This window comes from Mycena indigotica (genome assembly GCF_014461135.1).
Source record: "Mycena indigotica strain 171206Taipei chromosome Unknown Mind.scaff0011, whole genome shotgun sequence".
In the NCBI taxonomy this organism is placed as follows: domain Eukaryota; kingdom Fungi; phylum Basidiomycota; class Agaricomycetes; order Agaricales; family Mycenaceae; genus Mycena; species Mycena indigotica.
In genome coordinates this window covers 2,965,676-2,987,738 of record NW_023503010.1, presented here as the reverse complement: position 1 = coordinate 2,987,738, position 22,063 = coordinate 2,965,676, and the positions used below count along the sequence as shown (strand labels likewise).

Genomic DNA, 22,063 nt, shown 5'->3' with positions numbered 1-22,063 from the left:
GCAAGTGACCTTCTATAATAGGAAGGAATACAGAAACATGAAAATGTTAAATCATGACTGGAACCTCGCCCAGACGTATCTTGGCCGCTCCAAAAGGCACCAATTTGACACTGAACCGATCATCGCTGAGACACGCAACGGGGCTCTGTGGCGGGGGCGACGCCGTTGAGTGTGTCAGCCCCCATTCGATATCGCACGCGGCAGCGGTCATGGTAATTGGCGAGTTTCCAGGGGCCCATGCGTAGAATGGGATCGCGTTCGTGCTGGAAGAGAGATCGTGGACCTGGATGGTAGACGGATCGATGGCCAGGGCCCATTTACCAGTCGGCAGGAGTGTGTTGTCGTGAGTGTGATTATCAAACTAGAAAGTAAGATAGATATATTTAAGTGACGATGGCACCGACCTGAGTGACGTATTGCGGGGGAGCGTTTGGGTACAAACGGAGCACATCGCCAACTGCCTGAGCTGACCGGAGGCCCGGGGTCACGGTGGTATTATACGCGATTTCAACCGCAAAGTTGAGCGGTCCACGCGTGATGGCCACAGCCCCGTTGAAGCGTGTTTCGATCTCTGTTGGCGCATTGAGGCTGACATGCAAAACCGTCTGGCCAGCCGCAATCTGAATTCACAGCCGGTTACCCCCAGCCATCAAAATCGTAAGCAGATATACGCACCGCGATACTGTGCAGCGATGTTGCGTCAGGTTGAAGACGAGTTGGCTTGCCCTTGTTGATGGCAATGGTGCTCTGTGCGCTGTTCTTGGCCCATTCTGGCACACGCAGCTTGAACGTGAATGGCTTGGTCGCGGTGAGAGTATATGTCAGGGCGGTGCCAAACGGATAGAGTGTATCGACATTGACTGGAATGCACGTCATGATGATGGCAATCGCTAGAATCATGACTGACTGTGAACGTTGTTATGACCGGGCAAAGCAGTCGCGACAGAAAATGGCCCAAGGAAGACATGTACGATGGAATTGGAGGAGGGCTGAGTGAAGAAGGCATGCGACCAAAACTTCGGGAATCCTTGAGGGTGGTTGACAGTGCAGCAAGGATAATTACTACGTAGGTTTAGGAGGCCTCAAGCTGGGAAATAATACTGACGGTTCAAAACCAAAGACGTTCGACGTCGGTCCATTGTCCCCCCACGGCGCTGGGTCCATTACTTTGGCCCAAATTTGGTTAACTGGGAAAGTGAGAAGGACAAATTATTCTGAGGTGAGACGAGCCTTGTTGAGAGCATTGTAAGCTATTTTCTCTGCGCGATCAGCTAGAATACACACTAAGAAATCTTAAATCAATGGAATATTAGCCACATACCAATGGTGTTGTTGCCAAACATCTGGTAAATCAATGCAAGAGAGAATATCTGCTCCCTTCATTCCGCTTTTAGAAGTAGTCGGAGACATGTCGAGATACTTACACAACCGCGCAAAGTTCAGTTCTATGGAGTAGGTAAACTTTGAAGTTTGGGTATGGGCATAACCGTGCACAAACCCTCGTGAGGGATCGAGGCCGGTATAGTGCTCATCCGCACCGAATGTGCCTGAAGCGCGACCATGATATTTATACAGCATATCAATGCGATCGAAAGTGTTCTGCTTGTCGGTGGGGTCCCCGGTGAAGCGAAAAGCCAATGCTTCGGATTTCAGAGCTAGAAAATGCAGATTGCTAAACGATTGTTGGGTGGAAAGAGGTACTCAGTGAGACCTTCGCCCGTATTGACCCCGTGACTTTGCATGCCTGGTAGAAAATGAGGTTGCTGTTTCGAAAGCAATGCCTTGATCGCGTACTAAATTTTGTGTCTGAAACCTGGAAGTGGACTCAGCCGTGCAGGTTGCCACATATGACGGAGTGCAACTTGCCTGGGGAAAGATGCCAGGCTGAAACCAGTTGTCCTTCTGTGAGCCCGCCGTTAAAACAGAGGAAGACTTGTGCCCAACGAAATCGTACCCAAGAAAAACCAGTGTCTCGAACAAGTTTCATCGTTTCGATAAGCTCATCCGCCTTGTCTAAGATAATTCGTTAGCTTTCTGCAGCTATCTATTGCAAGTAACATGCCTCGAGGATCCTTGTCGACGAGCCACTGGAGGGAATATACCATCTAAACACACAAGGGATTAACGGTGAGGTCGTCTTGGAGCGGAGCACATACCTCTTCCCATCGAACATATTGATAGTTGAATTGAAAGCCAAGAGAGGGAGCTCCAAATTGATTCGTTTTCCAGATTGTGTTGGCCAGATGAAGAAATTTATGCATCGCGTCTAATATGCGCGGAGCTTGGGTTGGATCGGCCTCGGCGTATTGCTAATGAGCGTGGCTCAGTATCCAGGTTACCGAGCTTTAAAAGAATGGGGGCATACGATGAGGCCCATAAGAACAAGATAACGCGGCCAAACCAGACGCGGAACGGTTGCATTAGCAACGAAGGGTTCAGGCCCAATCCAACCATCGTCGCCTTGGTGGTCTAGCGTCCAGTCTAGAAACTCTCGCACTTGATTCAAAAGACGTTGGTCCTCTAGCTGGAAAGCGAGTGAAACCATGCCGTTGCTGAGCGGACATGAAGCGACATTTTGAAGGTCGAGACGATGTACTCACAACCAGTACGGAGCAGACTCGTGCATCTCGGAATATTCAATGGAGCCTCCTGGGACCCAGATAGAACCATTGACGCTGGAAATCGAAATCAGTGGTTGTTGGGTCAAACAAAATATAACACACTAAGCATCGAAATCCCGAAGGTGCCCCGCAAGACCATCCGCTTGGATCTCAAAGAAGAGTATCATTGAGACATGCATGCTTTTGAGAGTTAATTTATGTCGTACCTTGGCCTGGTTAAGCTGCCAACCAGTTGGTTTGATGGAGCCAGTGTTAATTCTTTGAAACAATGGTGGTAACACTGAACGAAGGTTGAGAAGCGCCTTCGAGGGAAGAGCAGACAAACTGACGAGACGCTGGCACGGCCGAAGCTACCAAGGCCAGCACATGGAGAATCGATAGGATTTTCTGTAGAATGTGAGCTGAATTGCGAGAGTTGACCTGCCTACCCACCATTGACAGGAACAGAGAAATTACTAGGACGAAAGGCTACCGTCCATATTTATAGCAAGCAACGGTACCGAACGCTGAGGGCGGACCGCTGGAAACAAGGGAGAGGATCACGAGAGCACGATTCTGACCTCACTATCTGTCGCAAGACCACAACAGAAGATCATGGTGGGTGTGCGTGGGTACGTGGAAGTTATCTGCATTGGGTGAAAGTTAACATTCTTGCTTGCTGGGCTTGGTTGTTGCAGAGCAAATGTGTGGCAGGGACAGCACGATTCCAAGCATGGACTGCCCGGGATGCAAAATTGAACGTAGTAAAGCGAGTTCAAGTTGACGTCACGCTTGCGTCACGCTGTTTCTCTCTTTCTGTATCCAACTCGGAGACCGAGTCAAAGAAGCCTTGAGCTTCAAGCTGGTTACGAACTTGGAAGAGGCGGAAATCCGCTTGGTCATTTCATCTCTAACTAACACATACGATTCTCGACTGCACAACTTCCTAACACCTCTTCGATCTCGCCGGACAACACCCCATGCAATTCGTACTTCGCAAGTGCTTTATGTGACCGCGACTCCGTCTTCGTTGGCCTCAAACTTGTGTCTTGCAAACAAGGGTGGTCATACTATGGCACTAGCCCAACTGAACAACGACATTCTGCTACTAGTATGCCTTGAACTTCCAGTGGATACTATCCAAACCCTACGTCAAGTAAGTGCTCCTACAGTAACCGCCTGGACTTGTACTGACATGCATTGTAGGTTTCTCGCGTCTTCAGCGTCGTCACTCGAGTCCGTTCTCTCTGGATCACTCTTATACGCCGGGTTTTAACCACAAATGGCCTTATGCCCAGTTACTTGGGTCATTATGAAGAGCTTGAAACATCTGTCCTGGAACTTCTAGTGCGAAGGCTGGAACACTTTACCGAAAAATGGGAGCGTGATCCAACACCGATATCTCCTGCCACCCTATTTAACTATAACACTTCGTTGTCGGTGACTTGGCTTAAGTTGGTCGCCGGTAACTGGCTTTTTGTCGCATCGTCGGATGAGACGGAGAGCAAAATTTCATGCTACGACCTCTCTACCGCTACGCCAGATTCGATGAATGGTATTGTGCACGCATATCTTCCCGGTCGAGTCAGAACCGGTCGGGTCGAGGTTCAGGATGGTAGTATGGTGTTAGCTCTCGGTTTGGGGCCAGAGTACGTGTTTAGTGTTGCGCATATATTTTCCGATGCTGAAGCCATTCTAGATCTGCTGCCGTCCATATTCTGACGCTTTGCAAAGTATCTGGGCAAAATGTTTTCTGTGAACTTGCGCGATGTGAGGGCTCCACCTACGTGTTGATGCTCTCTGGCTCTCTGGTTGGATGTGCTCTACGAAATGGGAGCAACGTACCCCATATCTACGACTGGAAATCCCGCACAATATATGACATAATCCCTCAGCCGGATGGTCTAGATGTTCCATCTCGTCGAGTGCGTCACTGTTATCCAAACAATCCAGTATTTGACTTTTTTTCAGACTGTTCCTCATCTAATGACTAAATGGCAAGGAAAATTAATCATCATTCGTTCAAGCGCGATTGAATTGTACGACACAGTCTATGCCCAGACGACCACTTTCGTATTCAACACCAATTTCGACACCCCTTCCATTTCGGAGGTTGAGCGATGCGCTCCTCCCGGGCGATCACCCGACACACTTCACTTTCTCGCTCTCTCTTCCCGCGGTTTGGAGCTCATAACGCTGGAGCCTGGCGCCGGTCAAGTCGACTATCACCAGAGTCTTATTCTGGAGGCGCCATTTCATCGTATCCTCAACCCTGGTGATCCTGTACCGGTGGGAGAAGACTATCCCATGTTTTATGGTCTCCGTGTCGGCGACAGTGGCCAACGAGCTCTGTGGATCTCTGCAGCTGAAGCGACTATCTATTGCAAGAACCCACACTTACGCCTCTGCCAAGGAGCGCTTCCTCCCACATTTTCCGGTGATACGACAATGCAACAAATTTCCACCACGTTCGCGGGCATGGAAGATCCTGCCATATGGGGCGTTGCTTCAATCGACTTCGACGATGCACTTGGCGTAGTGGCCATTGGAAACTGTTTCGGTGAACTGTGGGTCTATGACTTCGGGTCTGAGCGCCCCATTCGGCCTCCGCGTTTATCGATCGACTTGACTGAGCGGGCGGGGCCTCCAATAACAACAACATTTCCCCTCGTAAGTTTTTCAAAACAACTTACATAGTGGAGTAGGGGATTGACGCGACGAATCGTAGGAGCCTTTGCCACTCAATAAGCTCCCAGCACCACACTACAGAATGTCGGATATTGAACTTGCTTCTTCTCGTGTCTCGCGATGGGGTAAAGACAATATCAACACGTTTGGTCAATGGAAACCAGCGAAATATGCCCGCCGTTATGGTTTTTCATCCCAGGACTTTTGGGAGGGTGTTCCTTGTGACTTTGGCTGGGCATTGGACCACGTTTATGGCTTTCCAGGCGAGGTCTTACTTCAGTCCACCATCTACACGTGGGATGGCATCGGTGAAGAGATAATATTCCGCATTGGCGATCGGTACCTGCTTCTGACAACGGAGAAAGAGGAGCACTTTCTTTCTTGGTCTCTCAACCCTGGCGATTTTCTCTACCAACCAAATCATCCACAATCATGTGTGCTTCAATTGCCGACGTGCGAAACAGCACGTACTATCCAGATGCTGTATCAGCGGTTTCTTGCTCATGAACGTGGCGGTAAAGGGCGACCTGAGCGCGATAGATGGGCGGAGCTTAATTCGAGAGGAGGAAAGCCGCCCGGGATCGTTATGTACTAACTTGATAGTTGAACGGCAAGGATTGGGCTCTTTTTCGACCTCGTACATGAACTTGGTACTGAGAACATTCAAGTTGTGTTGTTGCCTTGGTGGTCAAGCTCCGTGGACGATCGAGCAATCTTTGCATGTGGGGATTTAAGAGCGGCTAGTAGGATTGTTGTTCGCTAGCGCTGTTGCTAGTTTCAAGTTTATCGCATTGGAGTTGCATTGGAGTCGATGGCGGGTGACATTTTCCTAAGCGCAATTGGCAACAGACGCTTGAGGTTGACGGTGCTGTATCCGAGCTTGAAATTTTGAGACCGTAAGTCACCTAGAAGGTGTCCGAAGAAGCAATCATGATGGTGTGAGCGACCACCGAGTGCTAATGCGAGGTCCCGAGAGCAGTAGAAATAGTTCTTGGTGGATATTAAGCTGGAAACACACCAAGGTAGTTGAAGTATTGTTCAATGAATCGGCTTGAGCAAAAATAACCCCTGTCAGTGAGGGGACATCATTGTCGAAGACAATCTAGAACAAGCGTGTGAAGGAGTCTAGCAGCTTTGGATGCAACGGCGACCGACAAAAGGGCTAGCCCATATAGCTCCCCCTTCCCTCCTCGACGCTGGAATGGGGCTGGAAGGCGAGAAAGGCTCTCGCCTGAACCAACGCATTTTTGGCGTCACGAATCGAATTTGGCTGATACTTGGCCTTTTCGTCTTTCTCCTGGGCTTCACTCATTTCATCGTCCCTACCACCCCGACGCCTGTTTATACCTTTTCCAACCTCAACCTCACTCCCAAGAACTACTTCAACGCGTCCGAAGCTGGGCCCAACCCATTTGACTTTTGTCCGGTCTATGGCCCTGGTGACGAGATTGGACAGAAGCATGGCGCAGTCACCCTTGGTCAAACGCGACTACATCTCGGCAGTGGGGCAAGGGTTCAACGGGTACTAAACAGGGCGCTGGCTGGCCAGCCTGTAACAATAAGCATCATAGGAGGTTCTGGTGCGTGAATTAACGTCTACACATTGAGCAGTCTCTCATTTTTATGTATCAGTTTCTTCATGTCATGGAGCTGGAGACGACCATATTGCGCCTCGTTGTTATCCCTCCCGCTTCTTCCAATGGTGGAACTCTGTTTTTCCGCATCCCGCTTCCGAACTCACAAACGGCGCAATGAGGCGCTCAACCTCCGAATATTTTGCGTTTTGCAGCACTCATCACATTCCTGACGCCACCGACCTCGTTATAATTGAACTCGACTCAGACGATCGTGCCGACCAGGAATCACTCGAGAATTTCGAGGTGCTGGTCCGATCCATCCTCATTCGACCAGACGAGCCTGCCGTTCTCCTCCTTGGTCATTTCAGTCCACAAGTTCATACTGCACATGGGTTTGCTGGGCCAGACCATTACCACAACATCGTCTCCCAGTTTTATGATGTTCCACACATCAGCGTCCGCCCACTCTTGTATACCGACTACATGCGCGACCCCGATTCTATTAAAAAGTTCTTTGCGGACGCTGTTCTGGCCAATCCCCACGGCCACGAGGTCATTTCTGAGGTTCTCATCTCATACATCCAGTCGCAAATCTGCACGGCTTGGGCAGTTGCTAGTGGTGCTTCCTTCGACGCAATACCTGGCCGAACAGTATTCGAACCGCCAACAGGAGACACCCATGGGCTTTTCGGCGGCGTTGGCCAGCGCAAGGGTGTTCCAGAGCCAGGCAAAGAAGACACTGGGAGTGACGCGGAAAACGCCAAAGTTGCTCTCCCTGCATCATCCAATCTCTTCCACCCTTCGCTCCATGTTCCTCGTGCGCGAATATCAACTCGGCCAACCGATTCCCGTCCTTTCCAAGAAATCGCACCGTTCTGCGTGTCAGCCAACGATCTTATCAACCCACTCCCCCCATCGCTGTTCTATGGTTCTGGCTGGCACGCTTACCATCCAGGAGGCGGGGCCGGGGCGATGAACCCAATAGCCCATTACTGGTACTCTTCTCTTCCTACCAGCAAGATGCGTGTGCCCATCGTAGTTGGCGCCGGCGATATCGGGATCTACTTCCTCAAGGAGCCGATTAGTATTGTGGGCGAAGGAAGCGCGGTTGAATGCTGGGTCGACGACAATTACGCCGGTGCAAAGACGATTGAAAACGCGGCAGACGTGACAGAGTCCACCGCATCGCTCTACTACATCGACCACTATGTCTCGCGTGGGTCGCACTTTGTCGAGTGTCAGTTGATGGGCGAGGAGGGTCAAGGCGTCACCATCTTCAAAATCATTGGCATTTTCGCAACGTAAACGGACAGTTGATAGACTATCGTATAGCCTTACTAGTTGCGTATTTATAATTGTACAAGAGAACCAAGCACCAGGCAGATACAAAAGAAAGCATCGAGCACGTGACTTCTGTTGTCATGTCCGCTTCTTTCTCTGACGATTATTACCTGTCCTGGTTTCAAGGAACATTGTTTGCGGTGCACACAAGAGAGTCGTCGACCCAGTGAAGGCTGTTACTCTTCGCGTACTGCTTGGATGATAAGTACTGTTCATTCATTCATTCAATGCACTTCAATGGATGAACCATTTGGCTGCTGGCTTGGCATGTCTGCAGGGTGCTCGGGCCATAATGGTAGCCTACTGGCTCCCGATGGCCAAACTAACAGCGTTCGCAATTTGCTACTGTTGGTTGACTTCGTTGATATTTTGTGGTATCAAACGGAGTAGATCCAATCCACACACTGCCTACATGCATTAAGTTCAATGAAAGTTACAGGTGCTGTTATCAAACCTTGAACGGCCATTCATCCGGCAGTCGATGCACGCCTCACCAAGAGTCAGAAACTTAGCGACGCGGGGAATGTAGAATGGGATGGGATAGTCCTCATGGTAAGTAACATGGTTGAACATCGACTTTGATGTTAGATGCAAATTTTGCGGCTGATCAGATCCGAATCCGGAAAGAAAATGTCCCCATTTCCAGATTGGGGCGTACATGATCAGGGGTCCTGCGTCAACGAGTAAATGCTCTCGCTCACTGTCTCGTCAAACCCAAGTGAGGTGAAACTTCAACTTGGTCAACCTCTCGGACATGGCTCTTATGTATGTGGGCTTCAAGTTGGATATCGAAGCTCCACGAACATTGACTCCGAGGTAGTCCTCCGTGTTCAAAGGTTATCGGCTTTCTGCTCGTGGAGTCGTAGCTGTAAAAAAATCCCGAGTCTCGCTCAGAGTCAAGCGCCCATTTCTCCTGCATGAAGCTCGAATTCTTCAAATGCTTCAAGGTCATCGAGGCATTGCGCATATGATGGGCTACTACCGTGGACCGCACTTCGAGTACATCGCCATGGAGCTACTGGGATGCACAATCAAGGCCAAGGTGCAAGAGGACTTGTATGGGTTGACTCCTCAAACAGTAGCCAGGATCGCTATCCAACTTGTGTGTCCTCTTCATCCTCGTTGCCGACTTCTCTGGACCGATAGCCCAACAGTTTTCTGCTCTCGAATACATTCACTCCAAAGGCTTTGTGCATCGCGATATCAAGCCAGCAAACATCTTACTCTCCCTCACGGACCCCGCCACCATCTGTCTCGTCGACTTTGGCATCTCCCTCCCCACAGACGCCCCTATCTTGCCGAAGAGGAGTTCACCTAGCGCGTCCACGCCCGAATATCCCATTGGTACACTAGACTGGTGCAGCTTGAATGCTCATGACGGCCATGGTGCTTTTGCGTGTCTTTTAGTTTGACCTGTAATGACTAACCAACTGCTTAGTGCTTGGTCCGTCCGACGACCTCGAGTCGACGATTTATGCGCTCCTTTTCCTTCTCGGTGGCTCGGTTCCCTGGCGCATACCAGAGTATTACCAGCCGCCATCTGTTTCAATCGTCAGGGTGCATGACTCCAAGCGCCAATTCGTTGGCAGTAGCCTGGAAGCGGCAGACTCCGTCCTCGCTCGTCAGTTGGGAAAGATACTCGACGATGTCCGCAGACTCGAAGTGCCTTCCCATGCCCAACTGGTCAACCTACTCATCGCTGCCTCTGAATGCACCCTCGAGCTCGATAAGCAGCTCCCCTTAGACTGGACGCCATGCTCTCCGCCGCCTATCTTGAAACAGCTTTTAGAGCACCCACCGAAACCGAAAATGGTTGTTGAAGATGAGGAGGACTCCGAGGAAATACCGGAGTCTCCCCAGGAAAACACTGGATTGAGCGACTCTAGTTGTCGCTCAAGTTCGGACAGCGACCATACAGGCAGCGCCATCGTCTATTCATCTCTTTTTACTCGCCGGTCGACAGCAAGTTTGGATGTGGACTCTGAAGGCGGTCCTCGATATCCAGACAGCAACCACTCCGACTTGGAGTACACTTGGTTCCCCCTCTACAACCGCGACCTGAGCCTCACCTTGCCGGAGATCCAGGCAAAGATATGTGATGCCGCTCTCCCGACATGTTATGTGGCGCCCGGCCATCTCAAGTTTGGATATGAGCCAGTTTATTCAGAAACTGACCAGATGTGGCCCTTTGAACGCATAGAAAATCGTTGAAATGTGTTGATTAGGTCGCTCTATACGTATTCTTCAGATTTGTACTTAGTATCATGAACGGTTTGTGAACGGTCAAGATCTACCCTTGATCGCCGTCGTTGATCCAATCAATGATTCACGGACGCAACCCAACAGCCTTCCTCAGCCTTGTGTAGTTGGGCGAGCCAAGACCGGTCACAGGATCCCACCCAGTCCCAGCACTGAATCCACTGTCGGCACCATCAACAACAGAAACAAAAAAAAAAAGAATTTTGACGCACGAGGTCCCACAACCCGGATTTCTGCCTACGGTGATGTCATTGAGGGCCGCCCGCCCAATTGGACTGTACAAAAACGGGTTCAGGAAACCGAGGGGTCGTCTTCCTGCCGTAATAAGCTCATCATTCAAGAACGAAATGACCGAGGCAAAGACGGGCACCGCCGCCGAGGTCCCGCTGACAAGGTACGCCTGGTCGTTGACGATAATCTCAAAGTTGACCGACTGAGCAGAAACGTCTGGGAAACTGAGAAAGCATCAGTTTAGCCAGATTTGCGTGGAAAAAGTGCGCACCCTCGACCACTTGGATTGTAGAGGCCGTCATAGGTGCCATTCAGGTTAGCAATATATTGTTCGACGTCGCGTCTTTGATACCGAGGAGTCTTGAAGTGGTTGGAGAAGCCTGTTGACGCATCAGATAAGATTTAGACCGCCAAGTCCAGGAACAGACCGCCGGACGAAAAGCTGGCCCCAATTTCGGACATATTATCCTTGGTGAAATTTTCAAGAATTATCTGTGAGCCCCCGACTGATGTGACCCATGGACAGTTTGATGGCGCGGTAGGCTTGAACGTTGTACAATCGAAACTTCTCCCAGCGACCCCACCGTCACCGGAGGCCAGCAGAACTGAGGTTCCCATAGCGCCAAGCTGCGCATTAGCTTTGCACAATCCTTCTGCGACAGGTAACGTGAGGTCGTCCTCGCCAAAACCATACGACGTGCTAAGTACGGTTGGTCGAGAGGTCGAGTTGATCAAGGCGTTGATTTGATCAAGGAAACCACCCGCATCGTCATTATTGAGCAGGCCAACGGAAATGAATCGTACTGGGACACCAGCAGCCAGACCAACGGTGTATTGAATGTCGAGACTCTAGAGGAAAGATGAGCAGTGGATGCAATACTGTGGCAAGATTTGCTGACCGCTTCAGTTCCAGCAAACTGACGGACTGAGAGCATTGAGCGGCTGTCCTCAATAATGTCGGGCAAATTTAAACAGACCTTGCGTGTTGGCACCGCCATCAAGTAGCTGAACGTCAAATTTGGTCGTTGGGGAAATATCTGGACGGAATTGCGTCAAAAAGTCCTGGATTTCGTTTGAACGGAAACACTGAGAGAGAGACAAGCAGTACTTACACGAAGGTCAAGGAAATTCGCGAATTGGTTGATGAACCCTGAAACGCCCAACACATTCGATGATTGTGTTGCAGGCGTCGTTGGAATCCCGTATTCCGCTAAAACACAAGAGATAGTGGTTAGATCTGCACAGCTCGGGTCGATACCATCACGCTTAGTGGGGGCGGGACGGGACTTGGGCATCGCAAAGGGGGTGGAGAAACTTGTTGCAGGGTGAATGTATGATATGTGCGGCGACAAATTGGCGGGGAGGGAGTATTGGAGCGTCCGGGTCGTAGTCCCATTGATGTCGGGGTGGGAGAAAGACGAGAATTGTGCATTAAAGAGCGAGTTGGCTTGAGAAACAGTTATTTGAATTTGCAAAATATCACCCGCAGGCGAAATGGGCACTGCAGATATTTCATGTTGTCGAAGCCAGCTCGTCACTGCCGCAAGAGAGTCGTCGGAAGGCTTGATATATCGGGCGACCTATTTGACGCAGTTGGAATGGTTCAAATAATGAGATCACAGCAGGCTCACCTGCTTTTGCGTCAAATGCTGACCATAACGAGGGCTACTTGGATCAGAGACAGCGTATAACTCGTCTTCTAGCCCGGCAAAGTCATTGGAATGGAGTGCGATGCGAAGATGAAGTTGCTCTCCATCAGGTGCCGGGCCAATATTGACAAAACCGCGCGCTGGACGAGCCCGTTGTTCGTGGACGACCATTGCAACCGAATCCCCGGGTGAAGCCGCCGCGCATCCGATGAAGGCAGCGAGGAGCGAAAAGCTCAAAATCATCGCTCCCGGTGGAAAGGAATAGTTATCCAAGATGACCTTAGGACTCTTATAGCCTTTTTCCGGGGCGTTCCTTCTGGGTGACCTCAGAACTTGGCACTGAGCAGTATATTCGTCAGCTAAGATCGCTGATGATGATGAGAAATTGTCGGGACCAGTGTCGGCGCTGGAGGTTGGAGGGCCATGTGGATGTTGCGGCGACCGTCCAAGGCTCAGGTTACCAAGGGGATAGTTTGGCGAGTGTAGTACTCAGATGCATCGTCGACCCCAACAACTCGAAGAGGAAATAAATCACATGAACTCCTTCGAGAAAGAATCAGATTCAGACCCACCTGGCGGTTGCGCGGATCTCCTACTTTTATGTCACTATATGGAAGCGTCGGAGACGCATAGCGACCAGGAACAGCCAATGCCGTTGTGGACGAGGTTGGATTTGATTTTGAGCGCAAGGAAAAGAACGTCAAATTCACGTGATGTGACTGTCACAATATGCTGGTCATTCCCATTGAACGCGACAGATCCAGAATTACGACGATGGAGGAAAAACTAAAGAAACTTGAGAGTCGCGCGACCCATCTTTATCGATAGTAATTGACACGTCCCCGGCTCCCTCTTCGGTCCATGACCCTGTCGAAAAGCCTGTGGTAGTTTCGACGTTTATGTTCTCGAATGCGAGAGAGCCTTTTGGGTAGTCGCTGGTCTGGGATATGCCCTGTTGCTCAATACTGACGGCAGCTCGCCAGGGACTCCCGCTGAATCCGACGGACAAAGCGAGGATATCGCGTCGATTGGTGAAGAAAGCATGGTACCAATGACCCGGGAATGGTGGAGGGTCTGCGTCAATGCCAGCCCATAACTCCAGCCTATCCCCCACGTTGACTTGAGGGTTTGCTTCATTGTCGTAAACCTGGATATACCCGCCTTCGAGAGGAAGCTCCAAGAGGATGGCTGCCGTCCAAAACGATCCACCTTGGATGTTGCTCGCGCCGTACTACATTGAATGGGTCAGATGTCTCCGGTTACTGACCTGACATTACGAACCTGAAGCGCTGGCTGGAGGTATGCAGTCAGCGAACCACTGTCGTCAAGCACCTGAAGACCGGCCCCAAAGAATATTATCTGGCTCTCGAATGTCTTGGGAGGCGGGGGTACGACAATAGAGGCGTTGATAGAGCTGAGGATTTCAGTGGAGTCGACCGTAAGTGAAGCTTGGGTTGCCGTCGTTTCTTGTCGGCGACTGGGAGACGATACAACGTTTTTGAAGACATGAATGACGGTGCCGTTTTTTGCAATGACTTTCATATCTTTGCCCGACTGTTGCACCCGCGATCCTGGTGGCGCGGGGAAGATGGGTCCAGATGGACCATGGCCAACAGGGGGTATGAGAGCCAACGTATTCTGAGCCCAAAGAGCGGCTGTGAAAATTAGAGAGAGGAACATCGCAACCGTGAGGTGAATTGAACATTGTAGTATGATATACCGTCGAGGGTTCCGTGAAAGTTAATTTGTAACCCTTATGACAATTTGCTTCGTGAGTAGATTAACGAGATTCAGATGGGACCTGATTGACGATCTTCGTCAGGTTCGCTTTGCCGCGGCCCAGAAGAGAGAATGAGCAAGTATCCATCCTTGGCAGTTAACCACGCGCACGTTTTTCAGTTCGGGAAACAAGAGACGGAGTTCAAAGTGACTTCTTGCGGTCCATTCCTTCGGACAGTCAATCAGCTTCTGTGGCATAAATATGATCTTCTGGCCACCAATCTCTTGATATTTCCATGGGTTCAAGTCGACGATAGGAATTTGCAGGATAACTTTGAGGCCCCACTGCAACTTGAATTAGTGAAGCTATTAGTATTGTCACCGAATCGTTAGGATGGAAAGCCTCATCGTACTAAGGAACTGCTTTCCTCGGACCAGACCCTGCCAATGCTGTAGTAGTATTCCCATACCACTGACATGACTTCATCTATTGCGTAAGTTTAATCCAAAAGACCCTCAATCCTTCTTGACTCCTGTACGTGCAGTATCGTAGTTTTCGACAAACCATTTGACACTGAGATCCAATGCTACGGGGCGGAATAAATAAATATTCGGACCAAACCAGACGACAGTATACCTTCTTGGAAGGGGGTGAATTGGAACCCTCCAATACGGTCGATGAGCTTCTTGTTCGTTGCGGGCTTGCGGAACTGGCCATCAGCACGGGTAGTATCGAACTACATAAAAAGTCAGCGGAATCCGTAGACGGCAACAAGAGGCTGGCGTACGGAATATTCGCCCTCGAAGCCAACAGCCTTGACGATGGCATCCGCAACCTCTTTGATACTCACTTCCTCGTCTTCCCCGACTGCAATCGTTAAGTGAGGATATGATCAGAGCGAGACCCAAAGAACAAACCGGAGAGTATGATTGGCTCAATTTCGTCGTATTCCCGAAGCATCCACACGAAAAGTTTGGCGAGATCGTAGGAGAAAATGAACTGACGGAGAGGTTTTCCTGTGCCAGCGACGATGAAGGGTGTGCCGTTCTCTAATTTAGAGTTAGATTATGGAGATGAAAAGGAATGAAGTTACTCTTGGCGAGATAGCATCGGTGGACGAGAGCAGGTATAACATGTGCGCCTTCCAAATCGCTATAGCGGGTATTGAGATAATCGTAAAACAAGAAAGGGACACAACGGACTAGTTGTCGTGAGGGCCAAAGATGTTGGTGGGGATGGCGGATGTGAACTTGCAACCGAATTGCTCGTTATATGCACTAGGTCGTTATCTTGGATTCTGGCCTCTAATGTGGGAGTAGAGCATACTGGTTTTGTACATCAACCATCCGCTTTGCATGGGCATAACCAAAGTTACTGTCGTGGGGTGGACCTAGATGGATCTTGTTCTCATCCAAAGGGTATTCAACTTTGTCGGGGAAGACGCAAGTTGATAAACATGAGATAAGCTTGGTCGTTTGATGTGTGTGAGACGCGTGAAGAATGTTGTCGTTCATCAGCATGTTGTCGCGGAGGAATGTCAGCTACGAAGCCTCAGTTTTCGAGGACGGGAAGCTGGAGGTACAAACAAACTTTGTATTTCATGTTCTTGAAGAGACCTCCGACTGATTTGGAGGATGAGCACCAGAAACAATGGAGGGGGGATAACGCACCAAGGGCAGCAAGGTGAATTACATGGGTTGGCTTATATTTTTCGTACAGCTTCAATGTCGCTGTGGGGTCCCTGATCAGGTACTTTAATGCAAGAATGCGACGTAGATGAAGGAAAAATAACCTCAGATCGGCCTCCGATGAGCCAACAAATATCCAATTTTCATTGGGAAGCTTTCCGAACCGCGATCCAACAGGCTCAGTCTCGATTATATGTTGCAGGGCCTTTCCGATGAGCCCAGAGCCTCCAGTGACGAGAACAACGTTGGCCATGAGTTAAGAGATGAAGGTGATTGAAGGAAGAGAAAGCTTAAAAAGCGTTACATACCGAACTTTCCAGCGCCGAACCAGCGCCGGAGTTCTATTACTCATATGATCGCAACATTTCTTCGCTCCCTCCGCCATGACTAGGACTAATGACTCGATGGACTTTGGCAGGATCTCTCGACAAGTATACGATCTCGCAGCTTCAAAGGATGACCCTCTGGGACCTCTGGTGAAAGAGGCACTGACTGTGATCGACGAAGCGCTCGATTCTTATGGGTAGGTGGGGACTCGCGTCTACCATCTGGGCCTTTGCCAATCTCTACAGCCCGGACCACGTATCACTGAGTTTCAACGGTGGCAAAGACTGTGAGTGGATAACCTCATCGTTGACTTGTTTCTCAACTCCAAGTAGGCACCGTCTTGCTTCACCTCTATGCTGGAGCACTCGCAAGACGGCTAGGCCCCTCTGAAGCTCTCAAGTCTATCCCGGCCATCTACATCGCCGTCCCCTCGCCATTTCCAATGCTGGAAACGTTCATTGAAGACGCAGCCAGGCAATACCACTTGGACCTATTCCACTGTCGCCCTCCCTCTGAGCCAGTGGAGAGTGTCGTGACCCCCGCTGCAGCAAACGGTAGCAATACAAACTATTTGGATAATGCTCCCAAAGCAGTTGGAAAGGCTAAGGGGACCGAGGGAATGAAACAAGCCTTGGAGATATATAAAAACAAGTTCCCAAATATTGAGGCTATCCTCATAGGAACACGTCGGACTGACCCACACGGCGGTATGTCTCTGAATCCCCGCTAAATAAGATCTCTGACGTCCTCAACAGCCGCCTTGTCGCACCGCAATATGACTGACCCTGGATGGCCGCGTTTCGAGCGCGTTAATCCAATTATAAACTGGGACTATGCCGATATCTGGTCTTTCCTACGCAAACTCGATGTCCCATACTGTGGTCTCTACGACATGGGGTCAGTTATTCTAACTACTTGCTGGCCTTGGCTCTAAAGTCATAGCAGGTACACTTCTCTCGGCTCCACGTACAACACCTTCCCAAACCCAGCGCTCTTAATCAACATACCCAATGGCGCACCGGCTTCAGCTTCCCCCACGATCCTGACTCCTGGTACTGCTCTGTCCAGTCTCCTCTCTTCCACCCACGCCACCCCCCAGCCTGAGACGCCCGCACCGTCACCGATTACGGTCCTCTCGTCTTATATATCGAAGACACATACCAGAGTAGAGGGTGTACTTCCCAGTCCGCTGGAGCCCATCTACCGCCCGGCTTATGAGCTAACCGAGGGTTCTCTGGAACGCGCAGGAAGGGGCAAATCGTTACCCGTCTCATGATACATCCGTAGAAACAGAGAACTGTACTCTTTTTGTTTCCAAGCTAAATATAGATTTCGCTAAAGCATTGACGAGTCGCTTGCTTTATCCGACCCCTGGCAAAGCAAAAAGGAGGTTAGCGGAACAACGAACCGATAAACCCGAGATGAGTTGTCACTCCCACTATGGACAAACCTCAACGTACGCTCGCGAGGTTCTTCACGACATCCACCAAAAATGCCCAAAGGCTCGACAAATTCCAGCTCTAGAGCTCGCGGACCATATGCATCGCAGGCGTGTACTGTCTGTCGTTCCAAGTAAGTGAAACAAATCGTCCACAACGAGCTGACAAACCCCGCCAGGAAGTCCAAATGCGACGGCGTGAAGCCAGTGTAGGTCTAGATGTGCTCTTCGTCGGCTTGAGACTGAGTTTGGACAGCTGCTCATCGTGCGCTGCATCTGGAAGGCATCAAGAAGTGAGTGTTGTCAGTTCGTGGACCTTGAATTCTGACTTTGCCACCAGTGCTCTTGGGGTCGGGATACATCGGCCAGAAAACCTCGCACCGAGGCGCATTTCGAAGCGCTTCAGAAACGAGCGGATGCTCTCCAAACATACGCCGATGGGCTGGAAAAGATTCTCGCCAACTGTGTCTGCCAGGACGTCAACTCACATCTGCAATCGAAGCCGACTGTGGAAGATAAACCAGCGGTTCAAGAGGAGTCGGATACGGATTGGAACGATTCGGACGAGTCGATAACACAGGAATTGACGGTTCCCCTTCAACGACTCAAGGTGTGTGGTTTGTTTCTTTGTTTCAATTTCTTATGGGCTCAGTTGGACGGGAAATTTGGCGGGCAGCTACTCCATAACGGAATTACCACACCACTGCGCTATACCCCGTCGGACGAACTACCCCCTGTCAAGTTATCAGCGCCAAATCTTCCCACTCAGTCCTATGTACTGCTCGTCGACCGTGTCAACGAGAAGAACGCCCACCCAGAGATCGATTGGTCACGCTACTTGCCTCCAGAAGTCTCTCTAGATCGCAGGGAACACGATAAGTAAGTAAAACGTTGTAGCTTGTTACCTACTTTTCTGACGAGCACAAGAATCATCGACCTTTCCTTTAAGTTCTGGACAGGGTGGTGCCACCGTCTTGCCCCATCTCTTTTCTTTCGGGACATGTACCGCGCACTGAGTGTCCCTCGTGGACAACCGCCGCCTCGAACGCCATGGTATTCCCCGATGCTCCACAACTCCATGCTTGCGATCTGCTCAATATTCTCGGACGATCCGTATATCAGAGACCCCGGCACCCGGGTCCGCTTTGCAGATTTCGCCAAAAGCTATTTGGAGAAGGAGTGCCAGAAGCCAGAGGTCAGCCTCATCCATGCCCTGGCATTTCTCGGCACCTTCTATGCTAATCTCGGTGACCGAATTATGGGTGACTTATACGCTGGTATGAGCAGCAGAATGTGCATGTCGCGTACGTTAAGAGTACCACGTCAAACCCTCATTTTCATACCTTGCTAGTGGGAGTAGGCTCCGATTCGGCGGAGTGGGTCAGTTCCGGTCTCATCACGCATGATGAGATGGTCGGTCGAAACTGGGCACATTGGACAATATTCTGTGTGGTAAACTGACCTTTATTTCACTGTCTTGCGCTGAGCGTTATGGTAGGAAGTGTGCTGGGCTCTGTTCTTTGGTCGCGACTTCAGCGGCCCTCCTTCAGACGGACGGCGGCAGGTTACGATGCCAGTTGTCGACCCTGAAGCCGATCAAGCTCCCTGGTTCCATGCACCTTCTGGAATCCCTCCCCAGCCAAATCTATGGACGCTCACATTCCATCAAGCCTCTGCACTGTTTGTGATTGACCGCAAAATTATCGATGTTGTGTAAGGCCTTCGTTGGTTTTGGGGGCTAGTTTACGAGTCCTACTCCAGGAATGGGTTAGAGCGCGCACAAGATGTTGTCCGGATCGACCAGCTTGTAACCCGAATTGAGTATGTTTATTTTTCCCTCTTTTGCTTGTACTTACTCTATCAGCCTCGAATTGAATAACTGGAAGAGTCAACTACCCGCGGAACTTGATATAACACTTGCGAATAAGAACAAATCGACTCCTCATCGACTCATGCTGCATTGCGAATACTGGTGGAGTTTTGTCGTCCTCCATAGACCGTTTTTCAGTCGCAAAGCATCCCCGATCCAGCAATCCGATCGAGAAATTGACCATGTCAAGGTGGATCGTGTGCATCCACTTTTTGTTTCGCACTAAAAAAGCGTCTCCAGCTCTGCAAACGTGCCGCGGAGAACATCCTGGACCTAACCGAAGTCTGGTCCAACCTCTACACTCTACGATACACAAACGTCACGATGCTCCAAGTGCTTTATGGAGCGGGGACCATTTTCGTTCTCCTTGCCCTCCAGGCGACCGCCTCGGCACGAATTGCCCATACACAACTACAAACTGCTCTTACGCAGGCGGAACAATGCATATTCTACCTGCGGGACATGGGTCAGACGTGGGCGACTGCATTGCAGACTGGGGACGCTCTTGGCAAGATTTTGCACGACAAGGCCTACCCGATTATCTCGCGGCGTCTGGCTCACAAAGGCGTCAGACTGTCTGCGTTGATGCCAAACCCATCTCCCGTCAACCAACCACTACGACCCCAACAAGACAATGTGGTCTCGGAGCCTCGAATTGCTGACTGGACAACGACATCCGGGTTTTATTATCCGCAGCGACCCATGCAACCCATTCCCGTTGCTACCGCTTTTTTACAAGACCTACCGGATGTCGATATCGAGGCATTCATGCCTAATTTTGAACTGGGGGCGGGACCAACGCTGTGGTATAACCAGAACATGTAGTTTTCCCCTGTGGTTCTGGGTTTCCTTTTCTTTCCGTCGCTGTAGCATAATTCAAGCAGTACAACATACGATACAGTCTAGAGAGCTGTCCATTTGCAAAGCGAATTAAAGTCGATATAAGTAGTGTCAAGACGGTAAACTCCGGACGTGCTTGACAAGCACCGCGTCTGTGATGGTCGATTTGTTTGGCATCCGCTCCCAGATCGGGTCAACATCTGGCCCTTCCAAATCGCCCGCACCGTCCCATCCCCAACACCAAACTAGACAGAGTTGATGTAGATAGCGAAAGGGAGAGGAGCAACACACCATGAGAAGGTCCTGATTTGAAATCCAGTGGCTCTGTCTCCTCCTCCGTAAACAGCCTGTCATGAGGGCCAAACCACGAGCGATCTTGTGGATCCGTTCGTGGATCATCGGGAAGGCCGCCCATTCGGACATAGCCCCGAATCGCCGTCAAATTTCGCCGTGACGGATGGATGATGTCAAAGACTCGCTGCAGAAAACTTGGTTAGCCAAGGGGGAAACTAACCAGACAACAACATACGTGGTCGTAGGCCAATTTTACACGTGGAACCATCATTATACGACCATAGCCAGCCTCCCAGTAGTCGTTGCAGATGAGCGAGCACTCGCTAGCACTGCACTCGTTCTCCGTTATGCGGGCCATCCGGAAGCGAACGTGGGGCGGAAGGTAGAATGGCTCTGGGTCCAGGATCGCAATACCATTCCAACAGCTCTGAACTTGGATTGGAAGGTGTTTTTGGAAGCGATCATTTGAAGGTGGATGATGGAAGATGGATTCGAAGGGAGCGTTCTCGAGAGCTGTACCGTTAATGTCTCTAGCCACCCAGTTATCGTAGAAAACGGGGGCGCCGATTTCTTCATGGTACATGTAGTCGGCGGCACAGGTGATGCCTGCGTTGTTCTTTCTTGACTGCCAGATGAGCTCGAGAAGGTCGTCAACACAGGGAAGGATGTCATTCATGAAGACAATTGTGTCGAAAAACTCGTTTTCTGTGTCGCGCAGTTCATGGAGGGGGACAAAGGCAGCATTCCGGACTTCGGCGAGATATTCGATTCGGTGGTTGAACGCGCCTCGAGTCCGGCTGGATGTACGAATGGTTATTCGCATTCCCACACTCCTCGTCAAAGCGTCGAAAATGCGGAGAAGAGCCTTGGTTTGATCTGTCGAGCCATTTTCGTAGATTGACACGTAGACGTTGTGGTAGCCAAGGATGCTTCCGACGCGAAATAGGGTAGCAAAGAGGTCGGGGATAACGTCGAACGAGTTGTAAAGGTTTATGGCGAAGAAGTATTTGTGCTCTGCGCCGTCTCTATCTCGGGTCCGGGTGTATTCCTCATAGTCGGGCTCAACACTGCCTCCCATCCCAAGTCCACCTAGCCAAGAGCTTCGCGAGGGAGACTGGTGTCCAATGAGTGGCGCATACCGGTCTCGAGCTTGACGTTCATAAAGGGGCTGAGTACTGCGTGTGCATTCCTTCGTGTAATGCGGGGAAAGCGTAGAGAGTAGGTGGAGTATCCGCTGGCGCTGCTCGAGGGTCGGCAGCTGGATGGGCTGACGGCTTTGCTGGCGGGATTTCGCGACAACATTGTGACCCCTCCAAGTTGTGCTTGACGAAGACGGAAGCAAACGGGAAACGATAAGTCCAAAGAGAATGCCAACGAGAAGGGTAACGGGCGTCGGTATTCTCCTCAACTGGCCGGCGACGCCAGCGTTCCGACCCTTCGAGTTCATGGTGGTGGGCAGAAGGGGAGAAAGTTGACAGGGGACCTTGAACGGAACTTTTTTGGACGCCGTGTCACACTCGTGTCACGCGCTAATTTCAAGT

At 50.5% G+C, this 22,063-nt stretch overlaps 10 protein-coding genes across 10 annotated transcripts; 5 read left to right on the top strand and 5 right to left on the bottom strand.

Moving 5' to 3' along the window:
• Window positions 1–46: 46 nt before the first annotated feature.
• MIND_01201100 (uncharacterized protein) lies at window positions 47–3,056 on the bottom strand (the record flags this gene model as incomplete). Its single annotated transcript, XM_037368520.1, has 19 exons — window positions 47–361; window positions 405–620; window positions 676–860; window positions 908–1,062; window positions 1,106–1,187; window positions 1,227–1,271; window positions 1,322–1,377; window positions 1,425–1,445; window positions 1,499–1,655; window positions 1,702–1,744; window positions 1,795–1,902; window positions 1,955–2,013; window positions 2,059–2,072; window positions 2,116–2,309; window positions 2,366–2,552; window positions 2,601–2,675; window positions 2,724–2,901; window positions 2,951–3,008; window positions 3,054–3,056. 19 exons carry the CDS (start codon window positions 3,054–3,056, stop codon window positions 47–49), a joined length of 2,151 nt encoding a protein of 716 aa, XP_037215446.1.
• Window positions 3,057–3,402: 346 nt separating this feature from the next.
• Window positions 3,403–5,883, top strand: MIND_01201000 (uncharacterized protein; the record flags this gene model as incomplete). Its single annotated transcript, XM_037368519.1, has 5 exons — window positions 3,403–3,756; window positions 3,807–4,249; window positions 4,300–4,525; window positions 4,572–5,270; window positions 5,329–5,883. The coding sequence occupies exons 1-5, from the start codon at window positions 3,673–3,675 to the stop codon at window positions 5,881–5,883; spliced, it is 2,007 nt and encodes a 668-aa protein (XP_037215445.1). The 5' UTR covers window positions 3,403–3,672.
• Window positions 5,884–6,417: 534 nt separating this feature from the next.
• On the top strand, window positions 6,418–8,170 carry MIND_01200900 (uncharacterized protein; the record flags this gene model as incomplete). The annotated part of the gene is made up of 2 exons (XM_037368518.1): window positions 6,418–6,868; window positions 6,921–8,170. Exons 1-2 carry the CDS (start codon window positions 6,427–6,429, stop codon window positions 8,168–8,170), a joined length of 1,692 nt encoding a protein of 563 aa, XP_037215444.1. The 5' UTR covers window positions 6,418–6,426.
• Window positions 8,171–8,893: 723 nt separating this feature from the next.
• MIND_01200800 (Casein kinase I isoform alpha) lies at window positions 8,894–10,417 on the top strand (the record flags this gene model as incomplete). Its single annotated transcript, XM_037368517.1, has 4 exons — window positions 8,894–8,971; window positions 9,027–9,248; window positions 9,289–9,592; window positions 9,645–10,417. The coding sequence occupies 4 exons, from the start codon at window positions 8,894–8,896 to the stop codon at window positions 10,415–10,417; spliced, it is 1,377 nt and encodes a 458-aa protein (XP_037215443.1).
• A 115-nt stretch (window positions 10,418–10,532) lies between these two features.
• MIND_01200700 (Family S53 protease-like protein) lies at window positions 10,533–12,588 on the bottom strand (the record flags this gene model as incomplete). The annotated part of the gene is made up of 8 exons (XM_037368516.1): window positions 10,533–10,626; window positions 10,678–10,920; window positions 10,968–11,076; window positions 11,125–11,545; window positions 11,596–11,621; window positions 11,674–11,758; window positions 11,809–12,276; window positions 12,328–12,588. The coding sequence occupies 8 exons, from the start codon at window positions 12,586–12,588 to the stop codon at window positions 10,533–10,535; spliced, it is 1,707 nt and encodes a 568-aa protein (XP_037215442.1).
• Window positions 12,589–13,111: 523 nt separating this feature from the next.
• MIND_01200600 (uncharacterized protein) lies at window positions 13,112–14,025 on the bottom strand (the record flags this gene model as incomplete). Its single annotated transcript, XM_037368515.1, has 2 exons — window positions 13,112–13,576; window positions 13,627–14,025. 2 exons carry the CDS (start codon window positions 14,023–14,025, stop codon window positions 13,112–13,114), a joined length of 864 nt encoding a protein of 287 aa, XP_037215441.1.
• A 555-nt stretch (window positions 14,026–14,580) lies between these two features.
• On the bottom strand, window positions 14,581–16,006 carry MIND_01200500 (Epimerase domain-containing protein; the record flags this gene model as incomplete). The annotated part of the gene is made up of 10 exons (XM_037368514.1): window positions 14,581–14,651; window positions 14,702–14,801; window positions 14,853–14,932; window positions 14,983–15,114; window positions 15,159–15,217; window positions 15,268–15,342; window positions 15,392–15,606; window positions 15,656–15,687; window positions 15,736–15,806; window positions 15,858–16,006. The coding sequence occupies 10 exons, from the start codon at window positions 16,004–16,006 to the stop codon at window positions 14,581–14,583; spliced, it is 984 nt and encodes a 327-aa protein (XP_037215440.1).
• Window positions 16,007–16,136: 130 nt separating this feature from the next.
• Window positions 16,137–17,356, top strand: MIND_01200400 (FAD synthetase; the record flags this gene model as incomplete). The annotated part of the gene is made up of 5 exons (XM_037368513.1): window positions 16,137–16,276; window positions 16,326–16,366; window positions 16,413–16,787; window positions 16,836–16,977; window positions 17,026–17,356. The coding sequence occupies 5 exons, from the start codon at window positions 16,137–16,139 to the stop codon at window positions 17,354–17,356; spliced, it is 1,029 nt and encodes a 342-aa protein (XP_037215439.1).
• Window positions 17,357–17,520: 164 nt separating this feature from the next.
• MIND_01200300 (Zn(2)-C6 fungal-type domain-containing protein) lies at window positions 17,521–20,213 on the top strand (the record flags this gene model as incomplete). Its single annotated transcript, XM_037368512.1, has 12 exons — window positions 17,521–17,549; window positions 17,599–17,652; window positions 17,698–17,727; window positions 17,775–17,811; window positions 17,859–18,128; window positions 18,171–18,397; window positions 18,446–18,822; window positions 18,870–18,970; window positions 19,017–19,231; window positions 19,280–19,339; window positions 19,383–19,578; window positions 19,629–20,213. 12 exons carry the CDS (start codon window positions 17,521–17,523, stop codon window positions 20,211–20,213), a joined length of 2,181 nt encoding a protein of 726 aa, XP_037215438.1.
• Window positions 20,214–20,339: 126 nt separating this feature from the next.
• MIND_01200200 (uncharacterized protein) lies at window positions 20,340–21,969 on the bottom strand (the record flags this gene model as incomplete). The annotated part of the gene is made up of 3 exons (XM_037368511.1): window positions 20,340–20,473; window positions 20,520–20,706; window positions 20,758–21,969. 3 exons carry the CDS (start codon window positions 21,967–21,969, stop codon window positions 20,340–20,342), a joined length of 1,533 nt encoding a protein of 510 aa, XP_037215437.1.
• Between the last annotated feature and the right edge of the window lie 94 nt (window positions 21,970–22,063).